The sequence below is a fragment of the Nicotiana attenuata genome, unplaced genomic scaffold, assembly GCF_001879085.1.
Source record: "Nicotiana attenuata strain UT unplaced genomic scaffold, NIATTr2, whole genome shotgun sequence".
Taxonomy (NCBI): Eukaryota; Viridiplantae; Streptophyta; class Magnoliopsida; order Solanales; family Solanaceae; genus Nicotiana; species Nicotiana attenuata.
Window position 1 is genome coordinate 596,810 of NW_017670421.1, and position 20,770 is coordinate 617,579.

The following is a 20,770-nucleotide window of genomic DNA, read 5'->3' on the forward strand; positions in this document are numbered from 1 at the left end:
AAGCAAATTTAATTGACTTTAAAATTGATTAAAGTTTTAATTATTGAAAATTTCTTCCTAATTCAGATAAGATAATATTTGATAAATAAAATTTTAGCTGACTTTAAAGCCTAATTATGAAGAAGATAATTAAATTACTATTTTGTTTAGTGTGAAATTTAGTTTTAAAGGGTAAAAAAGGCGAATTACATTTCGCTAAAGACTTTCGTAGTATTAATATAGATATAGATAAATAGATAGACAAAGATTTCTACCTATGGAGAAACGAGAATGTGATTCTTTCATGATTGTTAATAGAGCCATGTAATGTCATTAATAGCTTAATAATAGGGATAATTGCATAAAAGTACAGTCAGCGTAGGTGCTTTTCATCCGCATAACCATCATTTGAAGTTTTCATCCGTATAGCCCATGAAAGTCTCACAATATGACATCATGTCTGGATATAACTTTACAGATCTATATGTAATTTTTCATCTTTGCACACAACCAACTTAAATCGATCATATACATTCTATTGCAATTACAACAATGCAAACCAACTATAATGCAACTTGAAAAAAATCTATATTTTCTTCTTTCCCAAGTTCTAAATAGCATAAACAAAAGAAATAAAAAATAAAATTGAAAAAAATTGCTACAAATTCGCAAGTTGGCAGAGAAATCAACAAAAAATTGACTTTATACATCGATTGTTCGAGAAAAAGTAAGAAAAAATTTAATTTCAGTTTTAAGCCCACATATGTTGTACATGTATAAAAATGTATAACTTAGTATAAACTCGTATATGGAATGTATAACAATGTATTCTAGTATTTCACCAACACAAAAAAGCAAAAATTAGCTTTAACTGCACATGTGAAAGGGGAACTTACTTCAAAGAGAAAGACCACCGCGCCAAAGTCGAACAGAAATCGCGAATAGAAAGAATAATGTTGTATAACACTATTTACACACCTAATATACAACATTATACAATATTATACACTTATTATATTTTTGTATAATGTTGTATAATATTGTATAATAATGTATAATGTTGTATACGAAAACTGTATTTCACCTACAATTTCCTTTTTCAACTGGTATGATTCTCAAAACCAATGTTAATTATGCTCAATCAACCCAGTACTCTAGATTCAAGTTACTAAAAGTTTTTTCAATATTTTTAGCTTTACCCAAATAATTTCACCGATATTAATCAACACCCATTTGATTTTTTCACCAAAATACATCTTCCTCAGGTCTATTAAAAAAACTCATCAACTACAATAGGCTTAAAATCTCAGTCTAGAACTTCAATCTTGAAGAAATTTCAACAAAAATCAAGAACTCAGTTCCGTTTTTTCAGTCCAGAATTTCAATCTTGAAGAAATTTCAACAAAAATCAAGAACCCAGTGCTTTCCCCAATTTTACCTCACCAAATTCGTTCTCAAAGAGTTGCAAAGTAGTCCAACTGAACCAAATCTCTAGGTTGAAGCTTCTTGGACTATTATCAATTAATTTCAATAGCACCCGCTAGAATTTGAGCACGATTCTTTCATAAATTTTCAGATCTGAAAAGCTTCTAACTCCCTCAACCTAATTTTTGGTTTGGATATCAAAATCTTGACTGCACAATAAACTTAGGAGAGGTGGCCACTGGAGTGGAGAGAAGAAGAGGAGAAAATGTAGAAGAGATGAGTGAAGATTGTTTAGGTTAAACATTGAAACTTTTATTTCAAGATATATACAATATGGGCCTCAGCATGTAGAATCCCAAAATATGGGCTCTTTATGGTTATAGAACTAGGTTAGGTGATATACAGTGTAATTGTTTCTTAATAATATTTCAAATTTCAATGAAGAATAAAAAATCATCATGATTCCAATCGAAAAACTACCTAAAATTTCCAAGTTATATATGTTTTCCCAGTAAATATCGTCAAAATTGGAGGGAAAAGGTCTCAACTACAAAACTTTCTTTCCCTTCTCTTTCTTCCTCAATACTCTTCGCCCTCTTTCTAATTTCTACACAGAGCCACTAGAACAAACACAGTAGAGTAGTATTACTAGTTTTAAACACCCACTAATTTCAAATATTTCAAACTTTACCAATCCCCATTTCTCTTCCCAGAAAACCCTAGGAAAATCAGAGTTGACTGAACTTCAATTTTTAATCCAATGGCAGAGGATACCAATATGGCATCGTTATTTGAGAAATTGAAGTTGGAAGATCCGTATGTTCCACCCAGACCTTGGGAATCAATTCATTCAGAAAGCGGCCGCATTTCTTCTTCCGATTCCGCTAACACTAATCGGTCTTCCCATGTTCAATACTCCACTTCCGCCGTTTCTGTAAGAACCCTTTTCATCTATGACATTTGCATATAGGCAACGTATATATTAATTCCGTGATGTATAGCTGGTGGAGTGTTGTTTTATTACTTATGTATTGCTATAGCATTTATTTTTGTTTGGACACGTTCTTTGAAATTTTTTACATTTTTCCTCATTTTTGATTGAATTATGTGCTTCTTTCGCTGTTTTCGTAAGGAGCACTTTGATTCTAGTGGAAAATTTTAATTTTTTTTTCTGTTAATTCGATGAGAAATCAAAGCGGCAATGTTAATTGCCTAGTGTACAACAGATGAGGATTGTTTTGTGCTTATGTCTTAGTGAAGACCGTTACACTATTAGGAAGTTGGCACTGCTTGGCATAGGGCTCAATGAAGCTGGAAATAAGAAACGAGACTATGAGACTAGGGTTCAATCCTAGCAGAGGCAACAAAAGCTAGGTGATTTATTCCCATTTGTCTAAGAATTTTGACAGTTATTTTGTACATTTGCTAATGTATGGAAACAGGTACTGTGGATTTACTGAGGCGTACGAGAGATGTCCGGACTCTAATTTATGGACAGTTGCAATAAAACCACAAATACGTTAGTTCTTCTGTACCTTAACTTTTCAAGCAAATCTAGAGTGACATGTCACTGCTACATGACTCACTTAAATAGAAAAAGTACGAACAAATTTCCCATGTAAGTCCACACTACATGGGAAATAACAGCTCAGTTGTGCCTCAATCCCAGGCTAGTTGGTCTCGGCATATAAGTCCACACTACTATTTTCGAGTTCTCGAGGTTCTCTAGAATTCTTACCGACATATAAATCTAAAAAGTTAAAAGCGCTCCCATGAACACTAGGTGTAATGTATACTAACATAATGACTAAGCCTTAATCTCAACTAGTAAGTGTCGCCTATAGGAGTCTTTGGCTTCTTCCCCTAAATTTGCATGGATCTCGAAGGAATATAAAACTTTGAAATAACATCATTCCATGTGATTTTTTTGGTTTTCTCATATACTAATCATTGCATTTGGAGGCTTACGTAGGACATGATCGAAACATCTCAAGTGACCTTCATTCATTTTATTCCATGTGTGTGCTACTTACACATTCTATCAGATGTTATCATCTGATTTTGTCGAATCTTAGTACACATCCATCTTAACATCCGCATTTCTTGCACTCATCTTGTGGATGTGATGGACTTTAAAGGGTCAAAAGTTCTTTCATATGAATTGGTGGTCTCATCACTGTTCTATGGGACCTGATAACTGAGAAATGGGGAGTCACATTTCACTTACAAATTTTTTATTTGCTATGTCTATTGTTATTTCAATTAATTTGAAGCCAAAGTTAAGGGGAGATTTGCGAACCTTTTGTGATATGGCACCAAATGGAAATGCGAAATTTGTTTCCTCCTGTAGTTTGGATTTTCCTAAGTTCTAAAGTTGCAATGGCTGTAATTGATAAATGTTTTAATTGCATATTTACTGTTTACTAGTTAAGTGCGGCTTTTGAATATTTTTCGGGTTTCTACTTTCTAGTGCAATTCACCTTTTGTTGTTGTTCATTAAACGAGGAAGTGGGAATGGAAATTACCAGTTTGAGTGCATAATATACAACCTATGATACTGCTCTATGCTTGATTCTTGCTGGGTCATGTTTTGTTGGTCATGTTCTTTGAGGTTCTATTGTTTTCTTAGATACTCAAGGCTGAACCTTCTCTTTTTCTTGTGACAAGATAGAAAGTTTCATTATCTTTATGACTTCATCTCTTGTGATATTACCATTTTATGATGAATGAACTAAGAGTTTTTTCTTCCTTCTAAATTCTGGAAAATGAAAAGACACTTTACCTATTATTCTTCATTCATCCTTTCAGGAGTCTAGCTTGGTGAGACTGACATTGGATGCTCTGCAAGGTGTAGAATCAGCTCTGATATCTATCCAAAAGCTTTCTGCTTTATTTTGTTTTGATTCAGCTGATAGATCCTTCCATCATATCCCAAGCTTGTTGACACGGACTTCAAGCACCCTTGCTTTGGGAAATCTACTCAAATCTATTGGGCGTTTTGGTTGCATCATTTTCCTCCTTCACAAATTTGTCGATCATTTTACATGTTTAACTCTAGATGGGAATTCAGATGAGGATGAAGTTCAAAAGTATGATGCTAATGATGGTGTGGGACGTCGAATGAGCAATCATACACTTGTTAATCAGGCTTTCGCAGTTTCTGTGGCGAAAATCTTAGATGGGTATACCTCCGCCCTAAATACACTATATGCTTCTGTCAATTTTAGGCGTTGCTTGAAGTCCAAGGGCGGAGGCTGTTTTACTAGTGTTGGGCATGGCGAAATTACATTGCTAGAGGCTTATCTGCACTCTGCAGGACTAAGAACTCAGCTGGATGTGCTTGGTAATATCTGCAATATGAGTGATCTAGTTCTTAGATATTCTGAATTATCTCTTGAAGAAATAAGTGCCAAAGCGTTTTTAGAGTTTAATAATTTCCCCAGAAGTGGTGCTCTGCTCACTTTCTTGTACACACAACTAAAGGTTAGCATCGTATAGAAGCAGTTCATTTAGTGGCTGTTCTACACTTTGACATTCTTAAAATTGGATTCCTGATATTCTTTTGCTCATTCAACTGTATGTGCTTGATCTGGTACTTTGCCGATTCATGAAGAATGACATTGTGCACGTTTAGCAAGTCACACATGGTATTTGATTATCATCTTGGTGTAAATGCTTCATGGATTATGTGCTACATATTTCTTTCCTTTCTATATCTGAGGAGGAAAGCAGCCGGTTATTAGTAGATATGTGAGAAAAGAGCGATGTAATAATGTGTGCAGAAGGACACATATCCATATACTTCATCGAGGCTAGAGTAAACCTGTTTCCTATTTTGTGCCTAAATTTACATTACCACCTGAAAATGCTACTGAAATATCCAAAATGGTTAATCTGATTCTGCTAAGAGATTTTTGTAAGTAGGAAAGAAATAGCCTGCATTCTTAATGGAAAATATGTAACTTAAGGTATTTAACTGCGATGTCGATATTGTCCGAATGGTGCACTCACTATTTTTGGCTGTTACAATAATGTGTGGTGCTAAGTATTGTTCCATTCACCATTGTGGAAAAAGTTACATTTTGGGTGAAACAAGGTGTGAGATTTTATGGATCTGAACTTTTTGTATAAGATATTAAATAAGGTGTCTCTTTTGCTTATTATTGGTATCATTCCTTGGGTTTTTTTTGGCTAGATGGCTGATCCAGCCCATTGTGCTCTCCTGAAGTTCCTGTTTCTACGTTCATGGGAACCGTACTGTGGATTTATTAGAGCATGGATTTTTGAAGGTAGAATTGCTGATCCTTTTAAAGAGTTCATCGTGGAAATTGTGAAAGAGCAACCTGATCATGAGCCGGGTAACACTGGAATCTCTAATGACTTCCCATTAGCAAGTGTTAGGGTAATGCTGTCTGTCATTGCCTAGAATTTGGAGTTTTAATTTTTCCAATGCTGATATGCTTATTGTGTCAACTTTGGAGTCTGTTTTTATCATCTGCTACTCAATATATCAGGTGCGACAGGGAGTTTTACCTTTGTTTCTGGAGGACTGTTTGCTGCCCCTTTTCCGAGCAGGTCAACAGCTTCAAATAATAACAAAGTTACTTGAGTTCTGTGATACTTTTGGACCATTTAACGGTATTCATGAAGAACTCCTTCCTGGCATCAATGGGTTTTCAAGCGAATTCCCAAGCTTCAGATCGTCCTTGTTATTTGAGAAAGGAACTATTGAGACAATGGTGGTTTCAAGAAACAGTTATTACCAAAGGATGCTGGAGAAAGTTGACAATGTTTTCACTAAGATGGAATTCAGATTTCGGGAGGTAATTTTTCAGAGGCCACTGTTCCAGTATCATCTTTCTTATATATCTTTTGCTTTCCTCTACAGCTGTAGGATCTGTGGCTTTTTTCTTTCTTTCTAGGATAACAAGGTATGTTGAATCTTGGCTAATTGCTTGTGCTGGTTTATCTATTAGAAGCTATGATTTCTGTCTGATTGTTTATCCTGTTAAAGAATCTCTAATTTGATATCTTCTGAGAGATAACAAAAAAAAAAAAAATCCATTGTAAATCCCACAAGTGGGGTCTGGGGAAGGTGGTGTTTACGCAGACCTTAGCCCTATCTTGTGAAGGTAGAGAAGCTGTTTCCGATATATCTGCTGAGACATGATTAAGTAATTATTTTTGTGCTCTCTCTAACGTCTTAAACTTTTCGATAAGATGGTGACATACCTCAACATGGTATGAGAGCATGCAGAGGCCCTGGGTTCGAGTTTCCCTGCCACCCATTTTTAAAAAAGAATCCACGTGTTTGGTCCATGAAAAAGAATCAGGTCCGCACATGAGTGGGCGTGTTGAGGCATAATTAAGTAACTAAAAGTATTTTCTCTCTAACAACTTAAGCTTTTAGATGAGATGGTTACACACTTCAACAATATACGATGTGGGAACACCAACTTTTACTTCTGCGTTTCACTTCTGACTCGAGGTAGTTCCTGCAGTTGTTCTGGTTTATCTCGTTATATATTGGAGATTCCACTGAGATTGAATAATCTCGTACTTAATTCTTTGCAGGGATGTTAAACATAGTCTGGATAGCTGCTTTACTTTTGGTAATGCCTAGATATCAGTAAAAAGTTTCAAGGAAGAGTTCTTTTGCCTCCTGAAAATACTGCACTAGTATTTTTGAAGTATGAATTCTGTTTAAATTAGGGAGAAGAATATGGATAAATTAAGATATTGAAGTAAAAAAAAAAGCCAACAGCAGGTGATGAATCTTGTCTAAAATAAATTAAGTTTTTCTCTTCTCCACTACATGATGGTGATTATTTTAAAAGACGTGTTAGATATTCTAACCTGGTCCAACTTATTTAATTCTTTCTAAACCTGCCTGCTGTCTTGGAAAATGTGGACATCAGAGGCCTGACATGATGTGGAAGTTTTTTTGTTTAAAAGTTCAGATTGTGGTCTTTTTCAATGATTCTGATATACCCATTGATACTGGGTTCTAGTTGAAGTATGGAATCTGTTTAAATTAGGGAGAAAATATGAATAAATTTAGATATTGAAGTTAAAAATGCCAACAGCAGGTGATAAATCTTGTCTAAAATAAATTGAAGTTTTTCTCTTCTCCACTACAAGATGGTGATAATTTTAAAAGACGTGTTAGATATTCTATCCTGGTCCAACTTATTTGATTCTTTCTAAACCTGCCTGTTGCCTTGAAAAATGTGGACATCAGAGGCCTGAATGATGTGGAAGTCTTTTTGTTTAAATGCTCAGATTGTGGTCTTTTTCAGTGATATTGATATACCCATTGATACTGGGTTCTAGTTGTTCTTTCTACCATAAAGTGTTGCAAAGTACATCTGATACGTGTTTCTAAGACACTTTTGGAATATCAATTATCAACAAAAAGTGCAAGCTAACAGTTTGGCATTAGTTTGCTATATTTTATTTGTTCATTGCTTGATGAGTTCAAGTCGAGATTCGTTCAGCGAGGTTGAATATAAAGAAAGAGATAGGTTCCGGTAAAAGAGAGATATTGGACTCAACCTGTTCTGGAGTTTTATGTACACAACTTTCACTTCATGAAAAGGAACACTGGCTTTCTTGATGTCATAAAATCTTGAGTTCTTGATCTTTTATCATCTTCTAACAGCAATGTGATGGAATTTAATTTTTTTTCCTTTTTTCTGGTCTTAAATCATTCTCTATAATGACATGTTTTTACTCTAGAATAGTAGGGAACAAGTTCTTTTTTCCCCCTTAGTTTGGATGAATTTTTGGGGGAGAGCAAGGGCAGTTAATATGAAAATTGACAAAAACTCTCGTTCCTTTCAGGTATAAATGAAAGGAAAAGAAACCTTCTTTGGCGAAATCTGTGATGCCAAAACTGACCTTTGATATTATGAACTTAAAAATGCATATAAATGTATTAAAGTCAAGGGAATACCAGTTTGTTCCTTTTTTCTTTAGATCAAACGCCAAACTAAAATTTGATGCTCCTTTCCATTCTTCTTGTCTTCTTTACTTTTTTTTGTTCTGCATGGTTTCTTTTCCTCTCTCCCTTTCTTGTTTTTGATCTAAATCATCCATTGTTTCATATAGTTTTCCACCTGTAGATGATTTTCCAAGTCCTGCTACCATGGATGGAAAAAAGTGAACATTAGAGAATTTAATTTGTCCAGTAAAAGGTCTTGACAATCCCTCAATAGAAGTGTCACTTTTCCTTTTTCTCATGTATCCTTTTCCAATGTAATAATATGTGAAAAATGAAATAAATGACAAAAAAGTTTGTCTTTGATGGTTTGTAACCATGTCTTATATATAGTACTGTCCTTTACCTGGCATATTCTCTGTTTTTCGTTTCTTCTCCCCTCTTTGTCTTTCAATATCAAGCAAATATATTAATTTTGATTACACATTCCAGAAGTTAACTTTTAAAGGCTCTATTCCTGCATATGTAGAGTACCTAATAAGAGTTTAATACATGTGTTGTTGAACAAAATTGTCGGATATTTTTATGATGCAACAAGTAATCTAGACAACTAAACCAGCTTTTTTCACAGTAATTCTAGCCTCTCACCATTTATTTATTATAGAAGTAAAACGAGGCTAATCTTTTCTCTTAACTTCATGTGTTCCATAAGATTTTCTATTTCCCAAATATCTCTCCAGGTCATGCAACCTAGGTATGCAAACCATGCAAGGAACTTGACCTCTCCTGTTTTGTTTTCAACTAGTGACAACTTGGATGCATATTCAAATGATACCAGAGGTCAAACTTTGTAAGTGTACCCACTTTATACGCTTCATTGTGCATGTCCCCATGTGCTGGCTCATTTGATTGTGCATCCATCCAGGATTGTTGTGTCTATAATCTAATTTGATTGTGCTTCCTTCCAGGACTGTTTGTCTATAACCTAATTGTTTAAAAATTATTTATCTACTATCTATCCATCATTCTTTCTCCATAGTTCTTGGTTTCTGTCTATAGGGAGCAAAAATTGCACGATCTGAAGTTAGAAATGTAGAAAAAAAAGGGAAGCCCGGTGTACGAAGCATCCCGCGTTCACGCAAGGTCCGGGGAAGGGCCGCATCCCAAGGATGTGTGATGTAGAAGATATAAACAAATGAAATATCCACTCTTCAATAATTTAAGCTTTTAGGTGAGACAGTTTACCAATTCAACATGGTATTGAAGTAAGCATAGGTCCTGCTTTCGAGTCTCACCTCACTCTTTCATTAAAAAGAAAACTTCCACTTGCTTGGCCCATGATAAAGAATCTCGGCTGCACAAGAGGGAGTGTGTTGAAGACCTAAAATAAATAAATAAAAGTATTGTTTTGTTAACATTTTGAACCTCAGATGAAATGGTTCACACGATTCAACAGGGTGTTGATTATATACAATCCCACATTGGTCAAAAGAGGTCTATAAAGGTTTGGGGATGCTCCACCCATTGCTTTATGATTTTGCATTGGTGTGTTCAAATTCTTTGGCATGGTATTGAGCAACCTTTAGAAAGACCTTTCTAATACACTTAAGTCTACATTAAAGTGCACGTATTAACCCTAAAATTATATTGCACATAAAAGAGGCTGTTGAGTCATATAATATCCACAACAGGTATATTAGGGGCATCTAAGGGTTTATAAAAGTGTTGGACTAGTCAATGCATTGCCCTAAGTTTTGGATTGGATACCCGGACTCTTTTACATTGAATGGATTCACTGAACTCTTAGTTGAGTTGCTAGAGCTGCATAGCTGAGTATTTTCTTTCCACTCATTCTTAAGGCAGATTTGATCATTTTGTCAGTAACTTTTTGATTTTTGTATAAGTCCTTCCTCTGTTACTAAAGAGTATCGTATCTGAATTTTAGGGTTCACGACACCATAGAAGCTGAGATTAGTACAGACGATGATTTTTCTGGTACGGAAGATCTCCTGCAGTCATCTGAAGCTTCATCAGAAGAAAACTCAGAGGAGCAAAGTGATTTTGACCTGCCGAGCAACACACCTGGCACTGATGTGGTGTTGGAGCCAGATTATATATCTGCTTTAAGTTTTATTGATGATGGTCTTTTGCAGAAGCAGACGTTTCCGCAAGATGAGATTTCATGCTCTGCAGAATATGTTTCGTGTAAATCAAGTAGAAGGATGGAAATATCTTCCACGGATGTTAGTAACACTGAAAGAGCTGCATGTGACAGTTCTCTGCCCTATAGAAGTGGGGAACAAAGTACGCTGCAGGATCTTGATAACCGAATTACTAATAGTTGCCACAATACTTGCTGGCTGTCTGATTGCTTTCCAGGAAATCTTCTGAATATTGATAGGAGGAGCTCTCAGAGTACATGGTCGCATGAAGTTGAGATCGAGCCGGAAGTAGGCAGTTGTAAATTTGGTGTCCAGTTGCCTGACAATGTAGATTCTAGTGGTTCAGTTCTACCTCGAAATCCTTCATTGCCTGAGGCTTATGAAAAGGATCAGCATCCATATAGAGCTTGTACTTTTTTAAGTTCAACAAGTTTGCCATCATGGAAGCTGAAGCATAACTCCGACTTTCTAAGCATGAACCCAATTTTGGCTAGAAGTTCTCTTGTTAACCCAAAGAGGGAGCCTGAACAAATGTGCTCAAGAGATTCTAGGCAATCTTTTCCTTTTTTTAATTTCACATCTATAAGAGATCCTTGCGAGTTTTATATAGAAAAGTTTGCTGCCAATTCTAGAGATCAGTTAGGAGCTGGGGTTTCTGTTTTGACTGGTACAGCAGCTACTGCTGCTGTTCTTACTAGTCGTCAACATAACTTAAAAGATCACTCTGATAAGAACTTGGAGAAAAAGGCAGAGCTGTCTCATACTTGTTCCCCTGTAGGTTCCGAGGCTCACATTCAAAAAATCTCATCATTGCAAAATGCTGCTGGTGGGAGTGGTTGGGAGAGACTGCTTGCTAATTCTAGCAAGATTGCCAGTACAACTGCTAGATATCCGAAGACTAGGTTGGTGACAGTCCTTGAGATGCCACTGGATCATATTATCAAAAAGTGCCTGTTGGAGGAGATTTTGCTTCAGTATCCTTATATATTCTAGATGCATGAAATGCAGCTTATCAACACTTGCAGTAAACTGTCTTTATTTTCCCTTGTTTGTTTATGCTTTACTACTGTGGCGTCCAACTTTTCTCCCCATTCATGACGAGGAAAGAATTTCATTTACATTTTTCTGACTATTTAGCAAAGAAGATTAAAATCAAGATAGCCCAAAAATTGGATGTGTCAAGACGCTGTCGGGCGCCGGCCGCTGACTCAAGTGCCCCCATTATGAAGTTAAATATTAACGAAAGAGGTAGAGATGCTCATGCTTCTAGTACCTCAAATGTTGATATTCCTGTGACCTGTAGTGCTAAAATATTATTCAATAAGGGATGATCATCTATGTAGTTGACATGATGCTTGATAAAATATGAGTATTCAAGGATTTTGAAGTTGGAATTATTTTAGACATACCTGATTTATGCAGTCTCAGATGATGGGTTTTCATGAAAAATCGGGTAGTTCAAGGTCAGTGAAGTATTCGAGTTGCAGGGCTGATGTTCCTTGGTGGGCCATAGTCCTCTAGAACCAATTTCCTTCTCCAAGTTTTGAATAGTGACCATTGTCTTGCCCACTTTGACATCTGTAAACTGTGTTTTAGATCCATTGTTCCTCGGCGGGCCATAGTTCTCTTATGTTCTCCTTAAATCCTCAACTTGATACTTTCTTCAGCTAGTTTATATCTGCGAAAGTGATATTTTCATTTCTTTCTCTAATTTTAAGAAGAGTGTTATTCGAAAAGAAATGATTGTTTTTTCATATATATATATATATATATATATATATATATATATATAAAAGAAATGATTGTTTTGCTTAAACTTTTATTTGTTATTAATCACCATCATCACAATGTTCTTTAAGTAACCCTTACCTGTTGGGGAGCAGGCAAAGGCATTCTTATATGGCCTCTCATTTTTTCCTTGACATTGCTAGATACAAATACTTGAGCAAGTTGACTATACAATTACTTGATAAAGGTTTTAGTTTGCATGAACATTTGCTGGCTCTAAGGAGGTACCATTTTATGGAATTAGCAGATTGGGCACATCTGTTTGTCAGCTCTCTTCAGCATCATGTATGTTCTTCTCCCACTTTATAGTTTGTTTTTTACTTTCCTTTTCTTGATTTGTGTAATTTTCTTGAAACAGAAATGGTACACCGTAGAGGCAGAAAAGAGAATATCAGAAATTCAGGGCATTCTTGAGTTGTCAGTTCAGAGATCTTCTTGTGAAGGAGACCCTTATAAGGATCGTTTATTTGTCTATGTGAAAGGGAGTATGACAAACATCTCAGTTTCTGGTAGAGGAACATTTTATGGTATGGCAAACATCTTTTTGTGAAGGGGACCCTTACGTTTTACCTTTTCTCTGTCCATTTGTTTCTCTGCATCTGTATATATGGTGCATTGTCTTCTACAGGCATTTTTGGTTCAGCTTTTAGAACTATATTACTCTTGGCAGGAATCCACTCCTTTGATTGTTTGGGTTTGGGTTATCGAGTAGATTGGCCACTCAGCATCATATTGTCTCCTGGCGCACTAAAAATGTACTCGGACATCTTTAGTTTTCTGATACAAGTCAAGCTTGCTGCTTTCTCTTTAAGTGATATATGGCGCTCATTAAAGGTACTGATTTGATATTGGTCCCATAGTTTATTAAATTCATCATGTATATATATGTAATGCGTGGATTTTATGTTTCTATGTCTTTGCTCAACCCTTCTCATTTTCTTTTCTTTGCGTATTCCCTGTCTCTGTATATTTACTCTGAGAACTTGTATACACCTAGTTCGTTGAAGTTAAAGCAAGTTCCAGCCTGCTTGGGATTGACCAAAGAAGCAGTTACGGGTTACCTAACATTGAAATTACCCCTTGTGTGACCATGGAAAGCCCTATTTCATTTCTTTTCATTAGCCTATACAGGTTGAGAACAGGGATATCCATGTGTTAATTTGTTGTCAAATGCCTTGTGAAGGCATTGATTTATGGAACCTACAGGTTAGTAACTGAATCTATATTGTATGAAGGAATGAAGAGTGGGCTTAATTGTTTTGCGGTATAGTTGTTAAGTATTGGAAATCGTGGTTCAGTCACCGCAATCCAATACCATTTAATATGACTTATTTTTCCTTAGTTTTGTGAACTCTTTCTAGTGGCCGCCATCGCAGTTTAGTTAGTGTTTGACTGCATTTGATTTTGAAGGGCTTCAACTAAGGTGGAGAAGTATTTTAGGAAGTTTCTCTTATATCTTACCCCTTCCCTATCATGCTGATAAAATGAAACAATAAACTGAGGGTGCATATTTACATTAAATCCTCCCAAAACCAAATAAAATAAAATAAAATGATTACACTGCACAGGATAATCACAGCTGTAGTTTTGACAGTTGGATCAACCAAATTATTTTACATAAGTGATGCTTTAAGTCACCTAATAATTCTGATATGTTGTCCTTGTGAACAGGATCTCTCTCAATTGGACAAGAAGAATCAACATTTTGCGTTTGGCAATGCAGAACCAAAGCAACTGTCCATCTTAATTGAAACAAGGTCCTTTTTACGTTTTAATTATTGTTGTCTTCTTTCTTTCTGGCTAACTTGATGTCATTTGACCCAAGGCATGTCTGGTAACTCTATGTGAAAGGAATAATCACAAGATATTATGCTTTTGTGTATGACATGTTTTTCTGTATGATGTTGCTTGCTCTTTTATGGGTATTTTTATTAAGAGGTTGTGTGCAATCATATATGCAGAATGATGCTAGCTTTTTCCGAGCTTGTTCAAAGTTGAGATATTTCAGATCTTGCTATAGAGTTCCTTCTGATAGAAACCTAAGAAGCACGCTGCCACACCGTGCATTTCTTGGTTATCTTGGAAACGCAAAGCAAAGCAACTGTGCGCTATTTCGTGTTGCGCTTAAACACTTGTTGGGTCATAATCACATTGATGCTAAATGTAAATGAAATGTTTTTTAGTCACAATGAAAATGGACCTAAGACCTATATCTACGACCCGAAGTAACTTGTTGAGCATTGTGGCGAGACAGTCTAACCGAAGCAAGTTGGTATGACATGACGCTTGGAGGGTCTGCGACTTAGCTGTGAGTTTGAATATTATAGTTGTATATAAAATATATTAGTGATGTTGGAAGAAAGTAAATGTGTTAAGTGTAAACCATCTATAAAAGCCCGTAGACATCACCATTCTTCAATCTCTTCTCTTATCTCTAACATAAGCTTATCCCATGATTTTCTACTCAATCATATATGCTATATGTGCTGAGTCGTTTCATTACTTTTGTGGTTAGAGTCTGTTACTTTCTGCTGTTTTACTTACGTGGTACTGAATTTCATTCCAGGCACCAGCTTAATCATTTTGTATGTACGTTGCAGCAATATGTACAATCACAACTATCTCATGTGTCCTGGTGCAGGTTCATGCATTCTCTTAAGGATAAGGTTTGGAGCACCTTCTGATCTGGGTTTTAATGAATTTCACCTTTTCCCCCTTTATTTGCTGTTTGGTTTGTGATTATCAGCCTCTTACTAGTCTTAATCTTGTGCATTTCAGTAGCGTACAATATGCTTTATATAATGTTGTTTTAGAATGGTTCCAACTTCCAAGCTCTTATATCAACAGCAAAAACAACAACAACAACAGTAACAACAACATACCCAGTATAATCCCACAAGTGGGGTTTGTAGAGGGTAGTGTTCACATAGACCTTACCCCTACCTTGGGTAGGTAGAGAGGCTATTTCCGATAGACCCTCTTATATCCTATGCTTTTAATGGCTAAGATGTGAACCTATTTGGATGAGTTAATAAGCTGTCGAAATTCAATAAATATTTGCTGTTGTCCTTTTGGTTATAAATTATCTGTATTTTTGTGGAAATTTTTAACTTACTTTTTGGTTTGGGGATGGGGGTGAGGAGGGACCAACACTAGATACTGTAATCTCGCTTATAGGATTTTGCTACTTGAGCCAGTTTCTTCAGCATGGTGTTGGTCAATAATAAATATTAATTTTGAGATGTAGCATCGATGGACTCTTGAAGGCTTGGAGTTATCTTTTGGTAGGTTAACTTAGCAATTAAATGAACATATTGACCAATTCCTGCAAACAGGCTTCCCTCACATGTTCTATGAATGGGTCACTCTCATTCAAAACTTACCAGACAGAAGTGTCAAATTATTCTCGTTTTTATTGTTAAGCAATGCAAACTATATTATCTCTTTCTACAGAAATATTGTTCTGCTTTTTATTTTCTTCATTGGTGTATTTTCTGTTGTGTCTGGCTCAAACAGGTTTTTAAGCGCTTAATGGGTTAAGAGTAATTTCAAATTATCCAAAAAAGATTTAAAAAATATTTTTTAATTTTTAGTTATTAGATTCTTGTCATTCTGAAATTTTTCGAGATTTTACTCCATACTTGTGATGCCATTCTTTCGTCATCAGGTCAAAGATATGATGGATCTGCATTCTGCACATATGGCATACCTGGATGACTCCATACACATGTAAGATCAGCTCACATGGCCACTTTTTTCGTACCCCCCCCTCTTTCTCTCTCTCTGATACACACACACAAAAAAAGAAAAGAACGGTTATGAACAATATTCAAAGAGAGATACTTTTGTGTGTAATTTTATATAGTGCAATATTTTGGGATTTAGTCAACAAGTTGTTGCAGCTGTGGATCTTGTCATTTTGCCTCAGTTTTAAGCTAGTGGGAAAAGGTGAATACGATCTGTGGTTGAGTAGTGCAGGAGGGTGTATGATTATGTGACCAGTGTAAGTACGGTTTGGGTCGAGAACGGGTAATGGAAAAATGGATAAATTATCCGACCCGACCCATATTTAATATGGATAAAAAACGGGTTAACCGGCAGATCCATGACTTCTTACATATGATTACTTTTGGGAGAATTCTTAGTCTCCCTAACTTGAGGAACCCCCAATTTGAGGCTTTACAAATGTAAAAGTTAGACCCATTGGTTATCCATTTTCTAAATGGATAATATGGTTCTTATCCATATTTGACCCGTTTTAAAAAAGTTCATTATCCAACCCATTTTTAAATTGATAATATGAGTGGTTAATTGCTTTCTTTTAACCATTTTGCCACCCCTAAGTGTAAGTGACAATCAGCAGTCACCTGGAGAATCTTTGATGTTGTCTACGTGTGCATGAGGGGGAGGGATGGTGGAGAGACGGAAGGAGACATTTGTGATGGTGAGTAAGAAAGATGATATTTAGTGGGTGTTTGGACATAAGAATTGTAAATTCTGAAAAAAGGTGAAATTTTCTTTTAAGTGAAAATGGTACTTGAAAATTAGAGTTGTGTTTGGACATGAATATAATTTTGGATTTTTTTGAATTTTTGTGAGTGATCTGAGTGAATTTTGAAAAATAGTTTTTTGGAGTTTTTCAAATTTTCGAAAAATTCCAAAATTCATCTTCAAGTGAAAATTTGAAATTTTATGGCCAAAACACCGATTTTGAAAAAAGTAAAATTTTTCCGAAAAAAGTGAGAAAAAATTCATGGCCAAACGGGCTCTTAGAGTGGGAACATTTCGTTTGACTCCGTAGTTGGTTGCGACACTGAATCTGTTTGTAGTTCTCCACTTCTTTGTATAATAAGGATGAAAAGGAAGGATAAGTGTATCACATCTTGTATTCTTGTACTTTAGTATGAAAAACTTGACAGCTCTTTTTTATTTTTCCACTTATTCGTTATAGGAAATTGGAGTTTTCTTTTTCCATATAGTTGAACTATAAATGGAGAAAACAAAAAAGCTCTTCTGGTACTGAACAGCACTAAATGGTTTCTTATGATCTATTGTCTCTTATCTTCTACAGAAAACTTATTGTACTCTACCAGCAGCAGGACAAATAAGCTACTGCACTTATCTAGCTTAATAGTTGTAACATTTTTTCATCCAATTGTTCCAATTTAATGAGCATTAAATTGTAATGCTATATTAAAAGGTGGGAAATGAAAAGGAAAGTAGATCTGCTGATAAAGATAAGTTGACAAATTGTTGGCAAAATTGACTACTACTCTACTTCTGTCCCAAAACTTGTCTGTTGTGACATGTTAATTTGACATAGATGTGTAGTATTTGGAAATTATAAATCTTTAGAATGATAATACTAACTTTTATGTACTTGTATGGTTTTCCATTTTAGTTTGCAAAAATGACGGATCAAAACTGAGTTTGACATTTCTATATCGGATAAAAGCCAAAATTGTTGGAATGTGGGAAGTAGTTTTCTTGAAAACTGAATTATGGTATTTTAGAGTGTATGCCAGTGACTATTTGTTGGCAACTCTCCTATATGACCAAATGATTTGCACCTTCAAATGAAGACTTATGGGTAGGAATGCAGGCATACATTCTGGATAGATTTTGAAACTATCTAGATGAATAACAAGAAACATTAGTGCTAGATGTAGATAGCCTCTAGTTTCAGAGAACCTCTAATTTGCTTTAACAAACAAATTATTTAGAATTAGAATGAAATGACCCTTAATAGAGCGGAAGGATTCTTTCACTGCTTTCATGAGGGGGTTGCCAAAAAGGCATCTTTTGATGAAGTCCATCGTCATCCTACTCAACATCCTACTTGATCTTTTGCATGTAATGTTAAAAAAATGTGCATAAGTAATTACTTCCCAGAGACATGCTACTATTTTAGATATGGGTGTGGGTCTCAATGCATTAGTTTCTATTAAGTGTCCCACATTGATTGAAAGAATGAGCTATTGTCTTCTTATGTTGTCTTGAGAAGTCTTCACCTCATGAGCTGGCTTTTAGATTTTTAAGGGCTAAAGTCTTTTTTTAACATAAATCAGAGCAAAACCATCCCTATTCCCAGTTTACCTAATGTTGGGCCATTATGTTATATTGTTCGTGAATCAGATATTCAGTCCTAGGCGTGCAGGGGGGTTTAAGTCTTCCACATTCGTTGAGAGAATGAGCTGTTATCTCCTTATATATTCTTTGGCAAGCCTTACCTCATGAGCTAGCTTTTGGAATTAAGTTAAACCCAAGATTCATTTTCATAACAGTTGCAAACTATCTGCATATCTTTATTAATTGACAACTTAACAAGAAGGGGATGTGAGGTTTGGGTTTCCATGGTGTCTGTTTCGGTTTACACTTCCCTATGGAACCAGAGTCTCTTTGTCTTAAGGGAAATTGAACCTGTTATGATTGGATTAGATGTGCGCGAAGTAATTTCTGTGTTAGTCTATTATATCTTGTTTGAGTCCTTAAAGACTTCGATGTCATATTTTGTCCTTTATCCCTCTAGAGTGCCTTGAAGCAGGTAAATATGTTCTTTCTGCTTTAGAAGGATACTAGAGCCTGTATGATTCACTTTTCCTAGCATTTGTGTTTATATAATGCTTTTCCTTTGCTCATAATGTTCCAGTTACCTGATATCATTTAGATGAAGATTCAATATTGGAACTTCTATGTCACCCCCCTCCCCCGCCTCTCCCACCTGTCCTTAGGGTTAAGTTTCCCTGGTCATAAAGCTAAAGTGGAATCCCTATAATCCCTACTAATTGAGGCTTTCCACTTCTCATAGAATTTAGACCCTTAAGAGTTAAGGATCTTGTGACCTGTGACCTATCTTGTCTAGGCAAAGTCCCTATCTTTGCTTTGGTTTTGTCGTTGATGACTCAGAAATTTTGACTTTCTGTTTGATGAGCGTGTCTAATGTTTTCAATATGAACCTTTACAGATGCTTCCTGTCTGAGGAACTCAACATATTGCCAGCATTATAAACGCATCTTGCTAATCTGCGTGGATTTTCGATCTTGTCTGAGTGGAGACATTTTCACAGGTGATTGTTAACATCTACATGTTTATGTGTTCAGGAGGCATTTTGTTGGTTTAGAGAACTTTTTACAGATTGTTATCAAATATATTTGAGAAGTCAACTTGAAGGGGTAATACTTAGTCCTTGATTGTGAGTTTTCCAAGGTTCTAGTACAGCAACAGCACTCATGCCTTGCATGCATACTTTGATTATTTTGTTGTGCATCTCCAAGTTCAAGTTCTCATTCTGTGGGTCTGGGGGAATGGCATGTCAGAAAATAAATCAACCTACCTCGGAAAAAAGTTGCATTTAACATCCTCTAAGAGACTGGAGATAATAAACCAAATACAAAATATTATTGCTGTTTGCAGGTGCTTCACATAAGGAAAACATTTTCTGAGAACATCAAAGAGTTGTATCTGTGTTATCTTAAGTCGCCCAGACATGGAGAATTCGGCCTGTCATGTTTCTGGGAGCGTCTGAATTATAACGACCATTACTCAGAGGTTATTGGTAAACAGATGGGACACAAGGTCTTTCTCGTCTAAAATACCAAGAATTGACTGCTGACTAGAATGAGGTAAGAAATTTTCAAGTACGACTCTAAAGGAAGGAAATGAACTACCTATTCCACCCAAGTTATTACATATTTTGACTTCTTCCATTGATCCCTTTCAGAAGAGGTTTAGATGTCGTGACCAAGAAACCACTGGTTTCACTTAGTGGGCTGGGAATGTGCCCCCCTTTCAAGGAGACTATATGCAGAAGGAGAGTATTTTGTTTCAGGAGCTTGGATATGATCACGAGGTCAGATTTTTCATGAGCAATAGCACCTTGACATTTCGTGGGTACATTCTGTTCAAAGGCTCGCACATACCCAACAAGCACAGATACATTAAATGTCGTGCATTTCTATATAAGATCCTTGAAAGCGGTAATCTATTTCAGGCGGATAATCTGGCTCTCTATCTTGACACACAGACTTGCGACCTTTGGGTTGTCACATTATAGGATGTCGTTTATGTTTCAATGAGTTTAAAAGTTTGGCATGTCATACATATTGTATGCTGTATGTAGCACAAGTGGAATTTAGCCTTTGTTGATAACTCGGTTGAATTGTAATGGTAACTTCTTTCAGTTTATGTTGTATATATTATGAGTAAAGAAGTTGGTTTTCCTGTTTGAGTTTTTAGTATGGGATCACTCTTTGCAAGAATACAGTCCACGGAAACATAATTTGCCTCACTTTATGAAGGGACACTTGTCCTCTTGTTATTCTTGTACTGTTATCTCTTCTTTCCTTTCCATATTTTCCAAACTAGGCTAAGTGCATTGTGCTTTGTCGATATCAATAGAAACGTCAATTATACAAGATGCAAATAGTCAAACGAGTCATCAATAGAGAAAAAAATGAGAAAATAAAAAAATACAAGT

General features: G+C 35.8%; 1 protein-coding gene across 1 annotated transcript; it reads left to right on the forward strand.

Moving 5' to 3' along the window:
* The first annotated feature begins 1,915 nt into the window (after nt 1–1,915).
* LOC109239190 lies at nt 1,916–20,606 on the forward strand. Its single transcript, XM_019405713.1, has 16 exons — nt 1,916–2,338; nt 4,213–4,887; nt 5,600–5,806; nt 5,919–6,227; nt 9,085–9,194; nt 10,290–11,480; nt 12,438–12,579; nt 12,653–12,821; nt 12,965–13,128; nt 13,966–14,051; nt 14,861–14,960; nt 15,962–16,023; nt 19,259–19,298; nt 19,395–19,466; nt 19,663–19,916; nt 20,015–20,606. Exons 1-15 carry the CDS (start codon nt 2,165–2,167, stop codon nt 19,882–19,884), a joined length of 3,723 nt encoding a protein of 1,240 aa, XP_019261258.1. The 5' UTR covers nt 1,916–2,164; the 3' UTR covers nt 19,885–19,916; nt 20,015–20,606.
* The last annotated feature ends 164 nt before the right edge of the window (nt 20,607–20,770 follow it).

Bases quoted from the DNA above. Each gene is read 5' to 3' on its own strand.
- LOC109239190 (XM_019405713.1), top strand. From the start codon at position 2,165: ATGGCAGAGGATACCAATATGGCATCGTTATTTGAGAAATTGAAGTTG. The intron at 9,195-10,289 runs GTAAGTGTACCC...TCTGAATTTTAG, and splicing joins GATACCAGAGGTCAAACTTT to GGTTCACGACACCATAGAAG. The intron at 13,129-13,965 runs GTACTGATTTGA...CCTTGTGAACAG, and splicing joins ATATATGGCGCTCATTAAAG to GATCTCTCTCAATTGGACAA.